The 18,745-nt window shown below is 37.4% G+C and overlaps 2 protein-coding genes across 2 annotated transcripts in view; one reads left to right on the top strand and one right to left on the bottom strand.

The window, feature by feature from the left end:
- The window catches only part of FBXL13 (F-box and leucine rich repeat protein 13), a 168,100-nt gene that overhangs the window by 61,641 nt on the left and 87,714 nt on the right, over positions 1–18,745 (top strand). The gene's annotated exons all lie outside the window — the stretch shown is intronic.
- Positions 1,939–18,631, bottom strand: LRRC17 (leucine rich repeat containing 17). The gene is made up of 3 exons (XM_010946660.3): positions 17,860–18,631; positions 7,245–7,400; positions 1,939–2,671 (listed from the first exon to the last, which is right to left on the bottom strand). Exons 1-3 carry the CDS (start codon positions 18,629–18,631, stop codon positions 2,274–2,276), a joined length of 1,326 nt encoding a protein of 441 aa, XP_010944962.1. The 3' UTR covers positions 1,939–2,273.

Genomic DNA, 18,745 nt, shown 5'->3' with positions numbered 1-18,745 from the left:
AAAAAGTACCAACTCTGATACAGAAAAAGAGCAGATTTTAAGTTTTCAAAAATGTTTTTCAATTTTGGCCCTGGGAGATAATAGTAACTCTAAATGACTTACTTTTGGATGGTCTGGATCAATTTCTATTGCGATGTGTTCCCGAGGTTTATTTCCAAATAGATCCCTGGGGATGATCCTGAATATAAAAATCAACCAATAAAATTCCCAACTAGCCTCCAAAACTTAAACTATAGAGTAACTTGGGCCCTTTCTCTGAATCAGATTTAACACCCTCATTTCTCTTCAGAACCTTCATGTCCTCACTGTGTGCCTCCATTGCCTACTGAGGTCCCACCTAGGCTCTCCCCACCATAAAATCTTGGACGTTTCAGGTCTTGTGTCTTTAATATTCCACCCTGCATGCTAATGAACAATGAGTGAATTTATTATCTCTCTCCAATAACCCTTCAAATTTAACGGCTGCCTTTAGTACCTCCTGGTGAATAATATGAGAATCTGCATTGACAGCTAGTCTCTCTAAGTCTCCACCCTGACCCAAACCACTGGTTAAAATGGGCAGAGCAGTTAGAACCTTATAATCCAGAGTCATTCCCTGAACCACCTGCTCTGGCAATTCTTCCAGCCTCCCGCTTTCTTGGTTTCCTATACATATTAATACAAGTTTAGCTGACTTGATCCAAAGACTATCTCCTGCTCTCATAGGTGATTCAGGAGAAAAAGTACCTACTTTTCTTTTAGTGTCTGGTTCTGGAAGTTCTGATGTGAAGCAGCTATAGCCAAAGATAACTGTTAGTGTGCTCTGTAACCCTGCACAGCAGAAAGGACTTAGTTGCACCTGAATCCTGCCTTTGTCACCTGCCAGATCTGTGGCTTTGTCTAAGTTACCTATACTCTCAGCCTTTGATTCTTCATGTAGGGAAGGCAGAAAATATTACCTACCTCAGAAAGATCTTGTGAAAATTAGAAATAGACTATAAGAAGCTCTTAGCACAGTGTCTGGCAACTATTAGGTGCTTAAGAAATGCTCAGTACTATTTATTATTTACCATCTTCTATGCTTTGGGAGTTTTTGGATGTATCAAATAAGACCAGTTGCTAAAATTTGCACAAGTACCTTGATATAAGAAATGTAAATATATTCAACTCACTGTGAATAGGAAATCTGCATAAAAAGGAAAAAGTGGTATTTCTAATTTTATATATTTTATATTTTATTTTTCTAATATTACAGCATTATCAAAATACAAACTGATGGGGTCAGTCTCCAGGTACTTCCTCTCTTTCTGGTGATCTGTTTCTCTAGGTGAGCTAATTTTAACCTGCAACCCAAATCATGGGGCTTCTCTTGGGCACCACTTCCTTCCTCCGTTGCTTCTGATACCACTTTCTCTTTTTGTTTCTACTTCATCCCAAATCCTAATGCTGAATCCTAATTGCATCCTTTGTTTTATGCTCTTTGATATATTAGCTTTAGCAGGAAGGGCTCAGACCCTTCCTACTGATGGGTGGTTTCCTAGTCTGAACTCTGTTCAAAAACCAGTGCTATTTCCACATTTACTAGTGTTTATACCTGTTCAGGGCTCATGATTCACACCATCTACAACTGCTTCTCAGAGTCTCATCTTCTGACCAGTCTCTAATATAATTTTCAGATTCTTGACTGATTGCTTGTGACCATTCTCCTTCAGGTCTAGCTTGGCAGTTTTTTGCAAATATCAGTGAAAAGTAGTCGAGAATTTGGGTTTACCAGGACCTCATTTTGGAGTGCACAGGAATCGGAAATGGAGATTTATGCATAAGCTGACTTACTGAAGAAAAAAAAAAGTGGGGGTAGGGCCAGAGGGGAGAGAACGACATTTTATTATCAGTAAGCATTTGTATCTCTTCATTTTGATCATCTTTAGATATATATACAAGCAGCTCTTGAAGGGCATGTAAAAATGAGCCAAGTTTTATTATTTTCAAAAAGCAGTAAAAACATTGATACAGGACATTACAAAATTCTAACGCCATCATTAGGACTTAACTCCTGCAGGTTCCTAGTGTGGAATCATCATTAAAGGCAGTTCTGCAAAGAGGCAGGCAAGCAGAATGAGAGTATCCCCTTGATTACTATTATTGTCATAATAATAATAATAATTAAGGAAACCTTCCTTTAGCTGGCTAACCCTGCATAAATAGGTGACACAGTTAATTAAAATGTAAACATGCAGTTTTCCGACACAAGTATAGCAAATAGAAAACTAGCTGCAACCAGAACAACTTCTAAGTTATCCCACAATAGTGATTCTTACACTTTGCTTCTTTGCTGTGTGATCCCTATGTACTTTTTCCCACTCATCATCCTCCGTATCCTGGTCAAATGTTTCAGGGTACGCTGGTAGTTTGTCTTTGGGGCATTCTTCATAGTAACTCCGAACGTACTTTCCCACAGACCACCCTTTGTACTCTTCGGGCATTCTGCACTCCAGGCCGCTGTGGTGCACATTGTAGTGGTGCTTCAACCAGTAGTAGAGGTAGTGGATGTTGTAGTTACACCTCCAGGGGTTGTCTCTGAGCCACAAGAGTTTCAAAAAATACAAATCTTCTAACACTCCATAGTCAAAGTTTTGCAGACTGTTGTTTGATAAATCTAACTCTTCCAAATGTGTGAGTCCTAGAAAAGCAGCTAGAAACAGAAAATACTTATTAAACCAAAGAGTAATTGGGTTAAACGCAACTATATGGTATATTAGAAGGACAAATACAAATAAAAAATACGAGACAGTTCTCTTTGTTGAAAATAAAGGAAAAGATTTCCCTCCCCTCCTTTTTCTCACAGCTCTTACTTTAGAAGCCTTGTAATGGTAAGTATTTTCTCCTCTCTTTGAAATGTATACGTATCTTTTAGAAGACTAAAGAGGCCCTTTTCAGCTTTATGAGGAATGTTTCTTAAGGACCTGGGAGCCGTGCTGCCAAGTCTTCTTACTTAAGGGCTAGTTATCATTTATCCTGAAAACATGTATGTATTGGGTTTTAACTGTTTGGCTATATAAAAGGGTGAGATTTCTTTTTATCTTTGCAAACTTTTAGCAGACTGGCTGTTACGTATATCACATTCTGGTTTAACGCTTCTTCGATAATAAAAAGTTTTCTTTCTCTACTGCTTTTGTGGAGAGGATTTCTGTGTTGGGTGAAGATTTTGGTCTTAATTCTATTTCCCTAACAGTATACACATCTAAATGCAAAATTCTGAAACATGGTTTTACTCAAACAAAGCATTCCCCTTGATTAAATTGACTAGCATGCAATTTTTTATTTGAAAAATCAATTTTAAGTTAGCTTTCTAAAAAATGTATTTTGGGCTTATGTGCATTTTTTATGCTCACTGGAAAGATGCCACAAAAAAGGCATGAACTAGGAAAATATTTCAAATGCTAGACATAAGTGCATATAAAATTGAGGAATGTTTTTGGTGGTGATTTGACAGCTCTCTCTGGGTTATCAGTAAACTGAAAATGCCTAGAAAATAGTCGGTTCCTAGCTTAGGGGGAGGGAATTAAATTCTTGTCCAAAACCAAAAAAATTTTATCTGCATTTTGAAAACATCTGGTTGTATTTTGGCAAGCTTTGGTAGCTATCAGCTTTGGATCCATATGTATTTAATTATGCTGGAGGGTGAATAATTAAAACAAATATCAAACGTATAACACAACAAAAAGCTTTTATTTATCTTTCCTCTGAGAGTAAAGAAATCTAAACCTAAATTATTCTTATTTCAGTTGATGTGAACTGACTGGATGTCCTAGTATTTATATGTCAATCCTAATTTCAAACATTTTCTCACTTCTGTTTTAAAATACTCTTGTTGGGGCATGAAATGTCCTTATTTTGAATTTGGAAAATATGTTCTCAACCTAATGCCATTAACCATTTTCATATCATTTGTTTTAGACAAAACCCGTAACTCCCCCTAAAAAGAATTCTTTCTATTTTGGTGCAAAGCAATGACTTGGGTGCAGAGAGGGAGCAGGGAGCAGGCGCTTGGGGAGGAGCAAAAGATCAGCCCTCGTAATGACAGTTCTGAGGACACTGCATTTTTTGTTATTTGCTAACATTGTGTGAGTCGGTGATCTCACAATCTAGTTTTCATAAAACAAACCAGCTCTTCATATTGACAGCATTTGTAAACATTCCTAGACTTTATTTTGAAAGTGCTATAGTTGTTACTTAAACCATATATATTCAAGCACTTCAGAAAGCTAGTTTTCATTTGTTTCTTAAAGGAGGTAAATCCCCTAAAATGGATGTTTTCTTTCTCCTTTCTGCAATAATGCTGGGCATTTTATGAGACTGTTATTCATACTGCCTTTTAAATACTGATGAATCTCATGGCATTTGTATACCTACTTACCAGCATGTCATTAAAATAAGTCCGCTTTGACAGTGTTTCATCAAAAAAGACCTTAAAATACAGAAGGTCTTTTATTTTAAAACATTTAAAGGTCATTTTGACTTAAATGATGAAACTTAAATGACTACTTAAAAGTGCTGAGATTTTTTTTTTTGTTCCAGAAGACATACTAAGGAAAGCGGTTGGCATTTGGTAGGTACTCAATACATATTTGTTAGAAAATACTTTCCTAAAACTGAATTAACAAAGGGGAAAAAAAAATACTACTTCAGGCACTATTTACAACAGCCAAGATACGGGAGCAACCTGCATCCATCAACAGATGAATGGATAAAGAACATGTGGAGGGGGTGTGTGTGTACACACACCCAGGAAAATTACTCAGTCATAAAAAGAAAAAATATTGCCATTTGCAGCAACATGGATGGACCTAGAGATTATTATACTAAGTGAAGTGACTCAGACAAAGACAAATATTATGATACTACTTATATATGAAATCTAAAATATAATACAAATGAACTTACTTACAAAACAGAAACAGACACACAGACATAGAAAACAAAGTTATGGCTACCAAAGGGGAAAGAGGAGGAGGGATAAATTAGGAGTACGGGATTAACAGATATGCACTCTATACAGAAAACAGATCAACAAGGATTTACTATATAGCACAGGGAACTATATCCGATATTTTGTAATAAACTGTAATGGAAAAAATGTGTAACTGAATCACTTTGCTGTACACCTAAAATTAACACAATATTGTAAATCAACTGTACTTCCAATTTAAAAAAAATTTAAAAAGACTACTACTGCAGATAACAGAGTTTGGCATGGAAAAGAAAATGGACAAACAAGGTTAAAAGCCTTCAGGAGAGTCCAAGGATGACAAAGGAATCCTCGCCATCATGGGCATTTCATAACTGGTGGAGGAAAAACATCACTAGAAGTAAACAAACAAACAAACAAAAACCCTGTATTATTATTTATGTCTCTGAATTATCTTGTCTCATTTTTCTCTAGTTTTCTTTACGTACTGTAGTTCTATTATAACTAAAACATTGTTGCACCATTATTCACTACTTTGATAAATTTAACTAGGCCAGATAGTAACTGACATTTTAGTCTCTTTTAGAGATAACTCTAAAACTTGTTCACATCCATACTTTTGATGGTTGATGAGCTAAAGTCAGAAGGAAATTAGACATCTGCCCAGGGACCTCAGACAGGCATGCTGCCTTGCAGTTCTTTGGCTATCATAGAGCAAGAAAGGGTATCCACCTCCAGATTCTTAATCCTGTGGCCTGGTTTTGTGAAGACTGGCTACCAGTGACCAACCTGCACACCAGTATAATGGTCGCTCCATTTGGGAGAAGGGTGTCTCTATAGTATTCTTACTCATTGTGAAATGAAAATTGTTTTTGACTTTACAATTTAAAGATACTCCCAAGTTTATACTATCTGTACAGACTAAGGTATGAATGTAGCATATTGCTGTTCCTTTGAAAATTAAAAAAAAATGCTTCCTTAATATTTTAAAATATGTTACTAGTACTAAAATATGCCTTTGTAGCTCTAGAACACTTATTCTGTTTTCACTTCTACAATTTTAAAATCCTAATGTTCTGTTAATTGAGAAATAAAATGTTTATATTAACACTGAATTACTAACAGTATTGATGCACTTTTTAAAACAACTTTATTGTGGTATAATTTCTATACAGTAAACTACACATATTTCAGACGTACAATTTGATGAATTTTGATAGATGTATATACACCCATGAAACCACTACAATCAAGATAGCTAACATTTCTGTCACTCCCCTAGGGGTACAAATTTTTAACTCTCAATGTATCCCTTCCTATCCCTTTAACCCCTGGTAACCATGAGATACACTTTTTTTTTTAGTTGTTTTTTTTTAATTGAAGTACAGTCAATGTGTCAATTTCTGGTGTACAGCACAATGTCCCAGTCATGCATATACATATATATATTCGCTTTCACATTTTTTTCTCTTAAAGGTTATTACAAGATTTTGAACATAGTCCCCTGTGCTACACACAAGAAACTTTAAAAAAATCTATTTTTATATATAGTGGACACATTTTTAAAGACAGGGTTTTTCAAATTAAAGTAGCACTGTGAAGGCACAAATATTATGTATGTCACAAATCTAATCATCATTGCAGTAATTCTCAGTTCTTTCTAAATTCAGTGTGCTCTCTTAACTTACCAAGCTCATTTCTGTCAGAGGCTTTGCTTAGCAAACGGAGAAGAGATTTGAAGGATGGAAAAGAAAATTGATCTTGATCTAGGATTAGATAAAATCTATCTGGCTCTGGTTTGAGCACATCTTATCTTAGTTTATGATCATACTTCATCTTAATTTATGAGCTTAATTTAATCTGCTTAGCGGATTATTTTGAATTTACTTTAAACAGGCTGTTAAAGTCTTACTTTAAACAAGTTGAGACTTAATGAATAGCAAAGAAAATGCTAAATCTGAATTTCCCTATAAAAGTCACTATATGCTTGGCATATGATTGACCAGTAGCAATATACTCCTATTTTTAAAATATACTCTACAAAACACTACTTTTATTCGGACTAACTAAAACTGTTGCTTAGTAATATAAACTATTACTTACTTCATAAAGCAACAGTTTGGCAAATATTTTTCTGAGTTCCAAGCATGTTCTAACTTAAGCATCCTGTTTAATTTAAATTCAAAGTTTTTATTAGTTTTTTAAAAACTAAATTGTATTTACTATAAATGTTGCCATAGGGAAAAAACAGAGAACACCTGTCACCTGTTTAAAGGGCTATTCTGGGGGAACTTACCAGGATCTATGAATTGAATGCCATTGCTGCTGAGGTTTAATTTCTTTAGCTCATGAACATCTTCAAACTCCTTGGGTCGAAGCTGGTTGATTTTATTGTGTGACAAGTCAAGTTTAACAATATCTGGAGGGATGTTGTTTGGAACTTTCTTCAACTCTGGAAAAAAATAATACTATTCAGGTTATCAAGCTCTCCTCTCGCCCCCATTTTCTCTATCACTCTTATCCCTGAGTGACTGAAGAGTCAGCTCCTGAAGGGGAAAAGGATATCGAAAAACAAAGAACACTGCTATGAATAAGCCTTAGAATATACTGTATTCCACCAAAGCCCAGCAAACCAAATGCAGCACACTTAGAAGAGTAGACACGGCTCCTTGCTGAGCTGTTCTGAGAAACTTCCCAGAGGTGGCAAGAAATCAAGAGGAAGACAGCAGTCAGTGTAGCTCAGCTGGCTCGTCATCAGGTGAGGTTGTGGGGCTCAAGCCTGGCTGCCCACTAGAATCATCTGGGAAGCCTTTAAAAGCAGAAAGCTGAAACAAAATGTAACTAACAAATCAAACCACTTTCATCTTGCATTCCCTTCCCACTCTTAAGAGTTTTCATTATTCATTACTGCCTCTTTGTTGCTCCTTCTATCAACAAATAAGCTCGGGTCTCTCCATCCTAAAGAAACAAAAAAAGCCCTTGACCTTGATGATCCTCAATCTGTTATCTTACTTCTCCTCCCTTTGGATGCTAAAATTCAAGAAAGAAAAGTACTGACTTGCCTCCCCCCTCCCCTGCACCCCCAGCATCTGCTTTCTCATCACCCAATTATTCCCTGAATCCTTGTGATTTGGTTTATAATCCGCTACTCCCTGACTCTGCCCAAGGTACTTCAGTAACTGGACTCCTCAGGAACAACAATAACAAAAATGCTGCTGCTGCTCCTGCTGCTCCTCCTCCTGCTCCTCCTCCTCCTATAAGAAAAGCCTCTGGGGAGGGAACACTCCCAAAGTCATTCTATGAAGCCACCATCACCCAGCTACCAAAACCAGACAAGGACACTACCAAAAAAGAAAATTACAGGCCAATATCTTTTTTGAACAAAGGTGCAAAAATTCTCAACAAAATACTAATAAATCAAATCCAACAACACATAAAAAAGATCATACACCACAAGCAAGCTGTATTTATTCCAGAGTCACAAGGATGTTTCAACATATGAAAATCAGTGTGATACACCACATCAACAAAAGGCAAGACAAAACTCACATGATCATCTCAATAGATGCAGAAAAAGCATTTGATAAAATTCAACATCAATTCATGATAAAAACTCTTAACAAGTGGGTATAGAGGGAACATATCTCAACATAATAAAAGCTATTTATGACAAACCCACAGCCAACATAATCTTCAACAGTGAAAAGCTGAAAGCTTTCCTGCTAAAACCTGGAACAAGACAAGGATGCTCACTCTCACCACTTCTATTCAACATAGTTTTGGAAGTCCTAGCCACAGCAATCAGACTTGAAAAAGAAATAAATGATGTCCAAATTGGCAGGGAAGAGCTAAAATTATCATTACATGCAGATGACATGATACTATATATAGAAAACCCTAAAGACTCCACACCAAAACTACTAGAGCTATGTATATGGATGACTGAAACATTTTGCTGTACACCAGAAATTGACACAATATTGTAAACTGACTTCAATAAAAACAAAAACAAAAAACCTACTAGAGCTGATAAACAAATTCAGCAAGGTAGCAAGATACAAGATTAACATACAGAAATCTGTTGCATTTCTTTACACTAACAATGAATTATCATAAAGGGGAAGTAAAAAAAAAAATCCTGTTTAAAATTGCAATAAAATTACTTACGAATAAACCTGACTAAGAAGGTGAAAAACTTATATGCTGAGAACTATAAGACATTGATAAAAGAAATTGAAGATGATTCAAATAAATGGAAAGATATTCCATGTCCTTAGATTGGAAGAATTAATAGTGTTAAAATGGCCATACTGCTCAAAGCAATCTACAGATTTAATGCTATCCCTAACAAAATAACCATTACTTTTTTTTTTTTTTTTTTTTACAAAACTAGAACAAATAATCCTAAAATTTATATGGACCCATAAGAGACCCAGAATTGCCAAAGCAATACTTAGGAAAAAAGAACAAACCTGGAGGCGTAACCCTTCCATACTTCAGACAATACTATAAAGCTACAATAATCAAAACAGCATGGTTCTGGAACAAAAATAAACATATGAATCAATGAAACAACATAGTTAGTCCAGAAATAAACCCACTCACCTATGGTCAATTAATCTTTGACAAAGGAGGCAGGAATATACAATGGAGAAAAGACAGTCTCTTCAGCAAGTGGTGTTGGGAAAGTTGGACAGCCACATGTAAATCAATGAAGTTAGGATACTCCCTCACACCATAAAGAAAAATAAACTCAGAGATGGCTTAAAGACTTAAATATAAGATGTGACACCATAAAATTCCTAGAAGAGAACATAGGTAAAACATTCTCTGACATAAATCATAATAATATTTTCTTAGGTCAGTCTCCCAAGGTTATAGAAATAAAAGCAAAAATATACAAATAGGTCCTAATCAAACTTATAAGCTTTTGCACAGCAAAGGAAACCATAAACAAAATGAAAAGACAACCTATGGACTGGGAGAAAACATATGCAAACAATGAGCCCAACAACGGCTTAATTTCCCAAATATACAAACAGCTCATATGGCTCAATAACAAAAAAACAAACAACCTAATCAAAAAATGGATAGAAGATCTAAATAGACATTTCTCCAAAAGAGACATACAGATGGCCAATAGGCACATGAAAAGATGCTCAAAATCGCTAATTATCAGAGAAATGTAAATCAAAACTACAATGTGGTATCACCTCACACCAGTCAGAATGGCCATCACTAAAAAGTCTACAAATAGATACTGGAGAGTGTGTGGAGAAAAGGGAACCCTCCTATACTGCTGGTGGGAATGTAAATTGGTGCAGTCACTATGGAAAACAGTATGTAGTTTCCTTAAAAAAGTAAAAACAGAGTTGCCATGTGATCCAGCAATCCCACTCCTGGGCACTATCTGAAGAAAACTCTAATTTGAAAAGATACAAGCACCCCAATGTTCACAGCAGCACTATATATAATAGCCAAGGCATGGAAGCAACCTTAATGTCCATCAACAGATGAATGGATAAAGAAGCTGTGATATATATGTCCAATGGGCTACTACTCAGCCATAAAAAGGAGTGAAATAATGCCATCTGCAGCAACATGAATGGACCCAGAGATTATCATACTGAGTGAAGTGAGAAAGACTTTACCATATGATATCACTTATATGTGGAATCTAAAATATGATACAAATGAACTTACTTACAAAACAGAAACAGACTCACAGACACAGAAAACAAACTGTGGTTACCAAAGGGGAAAGGGGGAGAGGAGGGATAAATTAGGACTTTGGTATTAGCAGATACAAACTACTATATATATAAAATAGATAAACAAAAAGGTCCTACTGTGTATCATGGGACCTATATTCAATATCCTATAATAAACCATAATGGAAAAGAATATGAAAAAGAATATATGTAACTGAATCACTTTGCTGTACACCAGAAACTAACATAACAGTGTAAATCAATTATACTTCTATAAAAAATTTTTTTAAAAAAACCTCTGGAAGAGGAGTCCAGGTTATTTTTCACAGGTTAATAGAAAATCAAAGTTCACCTAATTTATCTTTTACTATATATGTTTGTTTTTAAATCATGCTTTTAAAAGCTATAAAGTGTTTTTATTTTATATTTTAGCATATATTTGCCCTTTCACTTAATCTTTAGCAAAGTATTCTGAAGAGGTTTTATTCAATTTTAAGTAGGGCAAGTGAAGCCTGCAGAGAGAGACAAATCTATTCTGACAAAAGAAAACTAGAAGCAACAAATAAAATGTCCAGATTAATTCACACCTGAGAAACAGCATGACCCAAAGACTTTTTGAATAAAAAGAAACTCTTTGAAATAGGTATAGTAAAGTAAGTTTATAAAAAGTGGTATCCATGTATCTGTAACTCCCCTTTTGGTATAGAATAATTGAATTACTGATCATTTTTTCCAAATATTAAAAAAAAATCCCTGTGGTACATACGATTTCTTAACTCATAGTATGTTTACTTTAATAAAGACTCAATCTTATTTCCCCCCTATTTTTAACAGCTCAGAATCCATGGTTAATGGGATGGTATTGGTTACTCCGTCTCTGGTATCCTTATTACTGTTGAATCTGCTTTTTATTCTTGATGGGATCTTGGATTCTTAGTAAATACGTACAGGAACTTTTTCTAGGTGCTCTAACAAGTATTAAGTGACAAGAACCCTATGAGCTAAGTACATTATCCTCATTTCACAGATGACGAAGCTGAGGCACAACTTGCCCACAGTCCCACTCCTAGGACTTAAACACAGACATGCTAGCCCCCAAATCTATGCTTCTGACCACTATGCTCTCCTGCTTTTTCACGGTACCTTTCTGCTTCGTTTGTGCTGTTTCACCTGCCTAGGATCCTCAAGCTTGGCATGAAGGGTATAGTGGGGGTTGGGGAGCAACTGGGGTGGAGTCGGTGTATTAGGATGGCTGTGAGACCTTTTTGGCTCTGTATTTAAAATGACATCTCCCTGTTTTCAAGTAGGTAACAATAACAATAATAATAATACCACTCCCTGTTTTTTTCCAATGGTATTTATCAATGTCAGGCATAGTATACATTTTACTGATTTTTTTTTCATTTTTGCACCCTCCTTGCTGTGGAAGTTTCACGAGGGAGGTTGAGACCAGTGCTCAACATATCATAAATAAAATAAGTGGCATGTGGCAGCCAGCTTCTAAAACGGCACCCAATGATCCCCTCTACTGACATTCATGCCCTTGGGTAAACTCTTCTCCTTGAGTATGGGCTGAACCGAGTGACTTGCTTTAATAGAATGCAGCACATATGGTGGAATGTCACTTCCATAATTGGGTTATAAGAAATTCTGACTTTTATCTGGCTACGAGATTCTCTTTTGCTGGCTTTGATAAGGCAAGCTGCCATGCTGGAGAGGCTCAGATGGCAAGTAATTAAGGGTGGCATCTGGCCAACAACCAGCAAGGAACTCAGGCCCTCAGTCGAACAGCCCTTGAGGAACTGAATCTTCCCAACAGCCACATGAGCTTGGAAAAGGATCCTTTTCCAGGTGAGCCTTCAGATGAGACCATAGCCCTGAGCCCTGGTCAATACCTAACTGCAGCCTCATGAGAGATAATGAAGCAGAGGATCCAGCTACACCATGTCTGGCTTCCTGATCCACAGAAACTGAGAGATAATAAAGTGTGTTGTTTAAGCCACTAAGTTTTGGGGTAGTTTGACAAGCAGAAATAGATAGCTAACACGTGGTAAATAATGAGCTCATTAAGTGTTGAGCTTAACGATTCAGGAATATTGAGCCCTCTTGTAATAAAAGTGCTTTGAAAATGTGGGTTGATTTTGCTCTGCCCTCTGTTAAGACATTTTTAAGTTTGATCTAGAGTTGTATCTGCCAACATATTGAAAGGCAAAAGATTTTAAGACTTGAACTTATTATATAATACTGCAACAGAGAGGCACTCCTCCCTTTAAGATTAGCAAGACCATGACTGGAGAGCTGTATCCTCTCTTGGACACTACATGTAAACAAGGAGATGGAGATCTGAGGGAAAACTGAAAGCCACAGAGACAACTGAGGACAGCCAGGAGAAATAAGTTCTTGACGTTTCGATTTGGAGTAATTATTGAGAATGGCTGTGGCATCTTCTTAGGTTTTTTTTTTTTTTTCCTAAGAGGAATAGAGTTTTATTTCAAAATACCCAGGATCCCTCCTCTCCTCTCTTCCTCCACTGTTAGCACATTGGTCCAAGCCACCATCACCTCTTATCTGGATTATCCCAGTAGTGTCCTAAGCCCATGTGATTGTGTTAAAACATATGTCAGATCCAGTCATTTTACTGGATGGCGTCCCAACCTCCAGATGGCAGAATCTTCCAGTTGTTTCCCATCTCACTATGAAATAAAAAAGCCCCAGTCTTCACCAAGGCCCTACAAAGTCATTAAGGGCTGTAGGTCTTCCTTGGCACCAGAGTTAGTATCTCCTTGGTTTTGGAAAGCAGTGTATTTATCAGTACTTGCTTGCTGAACCCTATCTACTGGGTTGGATATGAGGGTGAATGACAAGCAACCACTGTAGGACAAGCTAAAGTGGGTTAACCACAAATAAATGGGCAGAAAAAAAGGTTTATGAGAACACCCTGAAACTCAGCTTAGGCAAGGTGGCAGACCCACGAATGCTGGAAGAGGAATATGAATTGCAAAACTGACTTTGGCATTGTTGCCAGCACCCTTGGGTACAAATAAGATCCACAAGTAATACCAGGAAATGCAAACCAAAGCCTTTACTAGTAGGCTTAGAAAAACATGGAAAAATCTTTTTGTTGTATTGAGGGGTAAAAGCAGTTCTTTAGTTTTTAAACTTGAATGAGAACTGCAAATATTCACGTGAAGTATGTTTGTCTTTGATAAAGATTATACAAACACAAATTTCCCCAGGTCAGAAGTCAAATCTGGTCGATGTCCCCGTTTCTAGACATGGTATCACGTGGTTATTTGCTGCAACCCAGAATTTTTTGGTAAACCCTCAACAAATAGCCATATTTACTTGATTATCATCCCTGACAAACCCCATCCCTCCCCCAACCAAACCTTGCTGATTTTTGAGGAGAAAATTGAGAAATTTTTTTCCATGTAATTTCCCATTTTCCATGTAATTTCCCATTTCCTTAATTACCAGCAATTTCAGAACTACTCAGAAGGCTTGGTAATGGTTGGTAAAGAGACATAAATGGTCCTGTTTATTGCAAAAATAAAAGATTCTTAATTATTGTTCAAATCTACAGTGAAATTAACTTCAGTGACAGCTGGGAGTGATTTATGGGCATAATTTTCTCCAGCCCTAAATTAGAAGTAAAATTAACCCTTAAAAATGGTAAACTATTCTGGTAAATGTGACACTAAACACCAATTTTAAAACTCTTACATTCATGTATTTTTGGCAAATCCATTCACCTCAATATGGCATAAACATGCCTTTCAACTAATCTCACATTTATTCCCTTTGAAAGACTAACTTTTGCTGGCAAAGTGCCTGCCTCCTAGTGAATATAGCTATTATTTCTTTTTCTTGCTGTCATATGTTTAAGGCAAAAATAGTGATCTTTGAGGTCTATGTGGTCAAATTGGCTCGTATTAGGTACCCAGCGCACACCCTCTGGCTCATCCTGTCAACTGGAAAAGACAGAATGCTTGAGTTAGAGGGATCTGTATTTGGGTTCCCTTTGTGGTCCCTTTGTGACCATGTGTTTGTGATCATGTACATGTTGTGTTGTGTTGTGTTGTGTTGTACAGAGACTAAGAGGGGGGTTCAATACTGGGAGGAAGCACCCAAAAGGCTTTTATAAATTCTTCTTGGTTAATAGACATATCTAGAATCTTGAAGGATAAGAGGACATAGCATGGTAGCCAGTGGCTTGGGAAGTGCGTGGGGACTGCCTGTGTGACCTTAAAAGGGCAACTTAACTTCTCTACTCCTCAGTTTCCTCATTTATAAAATGAGGGTAATAACAGTATTTCTTTTAAAGCTGTGAGGAGTAAATGATGATGCGTGAAACTGCTATGTCTTAGAATAAGAGGGAGCTCTTACGCATTAATATCACTGCCAGTCCCACTCTCAATGGCATGTTTTAGGTTTCTTTAGATCCTACACAGTGTCCAACATGTGGAACACAATAAAAAGTATTACTACACTCTAGCAGGGAGCCAGAGATTAACACTGCTGAACATTTATTCTTAGTATTCGACATTTATTATTTATAGACTGGGATAAGGAAAACTGCAATGGATTAAATTCAGATTATCATACTTGAATTCTAGCCATAATTTTTAAGTTCTATGTATTTTTAAAGGTTGTTTAAATTATTACTTCATTACAGCAAAGAAAGCAGCTCAATTATTATCATCAATCTGAAGAACATGGCCCTGGGCCAGGCAGTACCAAAGGGAATTTAATAGACAAGACCTTTGCCCTTAAATTGATAGGAATTAACAAAATACCAGGAAATGAAAAACAATTAACTGAATCAGTAGATTTATATCAACCACAGTGAAAGCGATTTATATCAATGCTATTAAAAGACAAAATTACCCTCCATTTTGTAACCTAAAAAAGCATGGGCTCTGATTTATGTCATCACTAACATGTGGAAGAACTTGAGTTGTCCGTTAGTGTATGACCCTATATTATATGTACTGTGTATGTCACAAAACTTTATATTGTTTTCCAGTAAATAGTATGTGTATTTTTAAAGCAGGGGAATGAATTTATGGGGGACTGCTGGAAGGTTGTGTTTAGACGATAACTTGAGGCAGGAAAGCAGTAAAAACACATTTGTATTTTCATAAGCTGATTTTTGCCAAGAGAAAAAGAGACAAAAAACATCATGGAAAAAAGACAAAGGCAGAAATAAGCTCACTGGAGGGGGAATGGCCCAAGAGTAGAAAAGCAGTAAAAAAAAGAAAGCTATCTCCTAACATGTTATCTTTTCTTAAGTTAGAGTGTAGTCTAGCTGGAGAAGTCTTCAATTTTGTGCTGACGGCATTTTTCTCAGATAATTAATGAGCTTAACGCTACCTGCTTTATCACGTGATGCAGCATGTGCAAATTAACTTTAGCTTGGGCATAGAACCCCAGCAACAGCAAGTAGTTTTCCAAACCCGAGTCAGGAGTAGCAGCTTTGTATCAGTTTTAAAAATATATAATTCAAGTCTTTAAGCGTCACAAAGGAAATCCTAGTAAAATGCACTCTTCAGCATGAAGCACTAAGTCCTCACCACAACAGTGTTGGGGAAATTCCACCCGGTCTGACTGCAGAGAAACTTCATATACTGACTTACTGGGAGTTCTTTGATGCTTGCATTGTTAAGGCAGCTGCTTCTGGAGCATGGTGAGATTAATTCTGGACAACAGCAGGCTCAGGTAAACCAAGTTTCGAATCTTAGCTCTGCTGCTTGCCTGTGAGACCCCGACCAGGTGACTGAACCTCTCTTAGCCTCCTTTTCCTCAACTGTAGATGGGGAAGCTACTACCTTCCTGGCTGTTGTGGACCGCATGTGTGTGGAATATCTGGAGCATAGTAGGTTCTCAATTAATGAGCACTTTCTTTCAAATTCAGATCCCATAACGGCATCTCCCCAGTTACAATGCTGTAATTGCTCTAGTATGGCATCAGTGGTGCCTAATTCACAGGGTGTCATAGCAAGCAAACCTTTCCACGTCATAAGGCCATGGTGTGCTCTAACCAGGTGCCACCTTCCACAGTCAGAGAGGGGCCAGTCTTCGCTGATAACTGAACAAACGTACTGCTGCCTCTTCAGCGTCAGTGCACTCCTGCCTACGGCTTCCTGGAGAAGCCAGAATCTCTATGCTTATCCTAACCTTCCCTTTCTGTTCTTAAAGAAACAAAACAAAACCAAATCTCCCAAAGTAAGTGGGAGGAATGATACCACACTCTATATGACCCTAATTCAATGACACCTGAATTTAATTTATTACTACAAATAATTAATTAACCCACGCCAGAAAGGAAACACTGTCACATGGTTTGCTATCCAAGGTAGATTAAGTGGTTCCCCCACCACACTTTGAGAACGTCTTCACTAACATGTCAAGAGCAATACTAAAATCTCCCATCTCTTGTCTTATTTCATGAATTTATCCTGTGTGCACAGGTTCTGCACAGTGTTAGCCCAAGATTGTGTGAGATGTAAAAAGCCAGTGATAATTTTTAGGAAGTAGATAATATTCTCGAGAAGTTTTCTTAGTCTCATAGTTCTTGGATTAAACACTTTCAATTTGGAGGTTTTTAAAAATACTTTTATGTTTTATATTGGATAATTTGGGAATAATTAAGATACAGGATGTTAGCAAGTGTTAGCAAAGATTTTGAGACTAAATCGTGAGAACTACAGATACGCCATCACTACACCCCGCGTGGCCGCCCCCTCAGTGCTCACCTGTCCCGCTCTGCTCGTGGTTTTCCTTGAGGTTATCATTTCCCCACAGATGCGCACCATGTTTTGACTTTAACTGATATAAGTCAGGTTATATAGGCAGCACCTGCACTTGTTTTCATACCCAACAGTTTTCCAACGCAAATTAAATTACATTGAATTTAAGATTAAAGAAATTTCTTACAGCCACAGCTTATGATGAGCCAATAAGAGTAGAAGCCAAATAGCTGTCCCTCTGAGCCCACCTCCTACCCTCCTCCAGTGTTCCCCAAATCACCAGCCATCTTGAGCTTGGAGTAAATTCAGTCATCACTGGGGAAATATTTCTGGTGGAAATGACACCAGAAATTCTAAGTCGTGGTGGGGGTGCAGGGATTCATAAGGATTTCTAAATTCAAAGAGCATTATTCATGGTCCATGAAAACGAAAAAGTAAGAAACATACAGACCTTTCCTTTTGCAGTCCAGGGTTTGTATGGGGAACACGTAATTGTGGCAAAGAGAAGAGTCCGCCTCGGGCCTGATGATTGGGGGTTTCCCTGACACTTGGGGTCTTGGACCCAATTGTTCCTTTTCCTCTTCATTACATAACTGTTCAGATTTTATCTGCCTCAGTTTTTGATTTTTCAGTTCGTGTGGGCTTTCACACTTGGCGTAGTTCCCCAAATTCCGGTTCTTTGGAATCTGCAACATTGAAATAAGCGTTTCCATCTCACAAGTACAGTGCCAGGGATTGTCATAAAGACGCAGGTAGCTCAGGAGAGGTGTATAAATGAACACTTCCTCTGTCAAGACTTTGATCTGGTTGTGCTGCAGTAAGAGAGTGGTAAGTTTATTTAAACCGAAGAAAGCCTCACTCTCAATCTTGGAGATCTCATTCTGTTGCAGATCCAAGCTTTTCAGCTTTTTAAACTTGGAAAACATGTTGTTCTTCAATATGCGGATTTTGTTTCTTGCTAATAGCATGTGCAGCAAATCCTGAGGCCAGCCAGGCAGCACAAAAACTAATTTTCTTTCTTGACAATCTAAGTATTTCTCGTGAAGATACATGTACACTTCGCAGGGGAGGCCTGGTGCATAGCGTTTGACTGGGTTGGAGGTTTTTCGGCTCCCACCAGCCCGGCCATGATTCACTCGGTTTCTTGTGCCCCCAGGGCTTGCCTTGCCGAGCTCAGCGGCTTTACAGAAGAAGAGCAGGATTACTATGGTAACCACGCGCATCCTGACATCCAGCTGGCCCCAATCACTTGGTGTGACTGAGGGAACAATGAAAGTATTCCTTTGAGATCCAAGTTTAGGTAATCTTAGCTAATGCAGTTCAGGAACAATGAGACA

The sequence above is a fragment of the Camelus bactrianus genome, chromosome 7, assembly GCF_048773025.1.
Source record: "Camelus bactrianus isolate YW-2024 breed Bactrian camel chromosome 7, ASM4877302v1, whole genome shotgun sequence".
Classification (NCBI taxonomy): domain Eukaryota; kingdom Metazoa; phylum Chordata; class Mammalia; order Artiodactyla; family Camelidae; genus Camelus; species Camelus bactrianus.
This window is presented reverse-complemented; position numbering and strand designations above follow the sequence as displayed.

Excerpts from the sequence above, each read along its gene's own strand:
- LRRC17 (XM_010946660.3), bottom strand. The coding sequence starts at position 18,631 with ATGCGCGTGGTTACCATAGTAATCCTGCTCTTCTTCTGTAAAGCCGCT. Across the intron at positions 7,401-17,859 it reads CCTGGACTGCAAAAGGAAAG|AGTTGAAGAAAGTTCCAAAC; the intron begins GTCTGTATGTTT and ends ATTTTTTTCCAG. Across the intron at positions 2,672-7,244 it reads CATTCAATTCATAGATCCTG|CTGCTTTTCTAGGACTCACA; the intron begins GTAAGTTCCCCC and ends TTCTGTTTCTAG.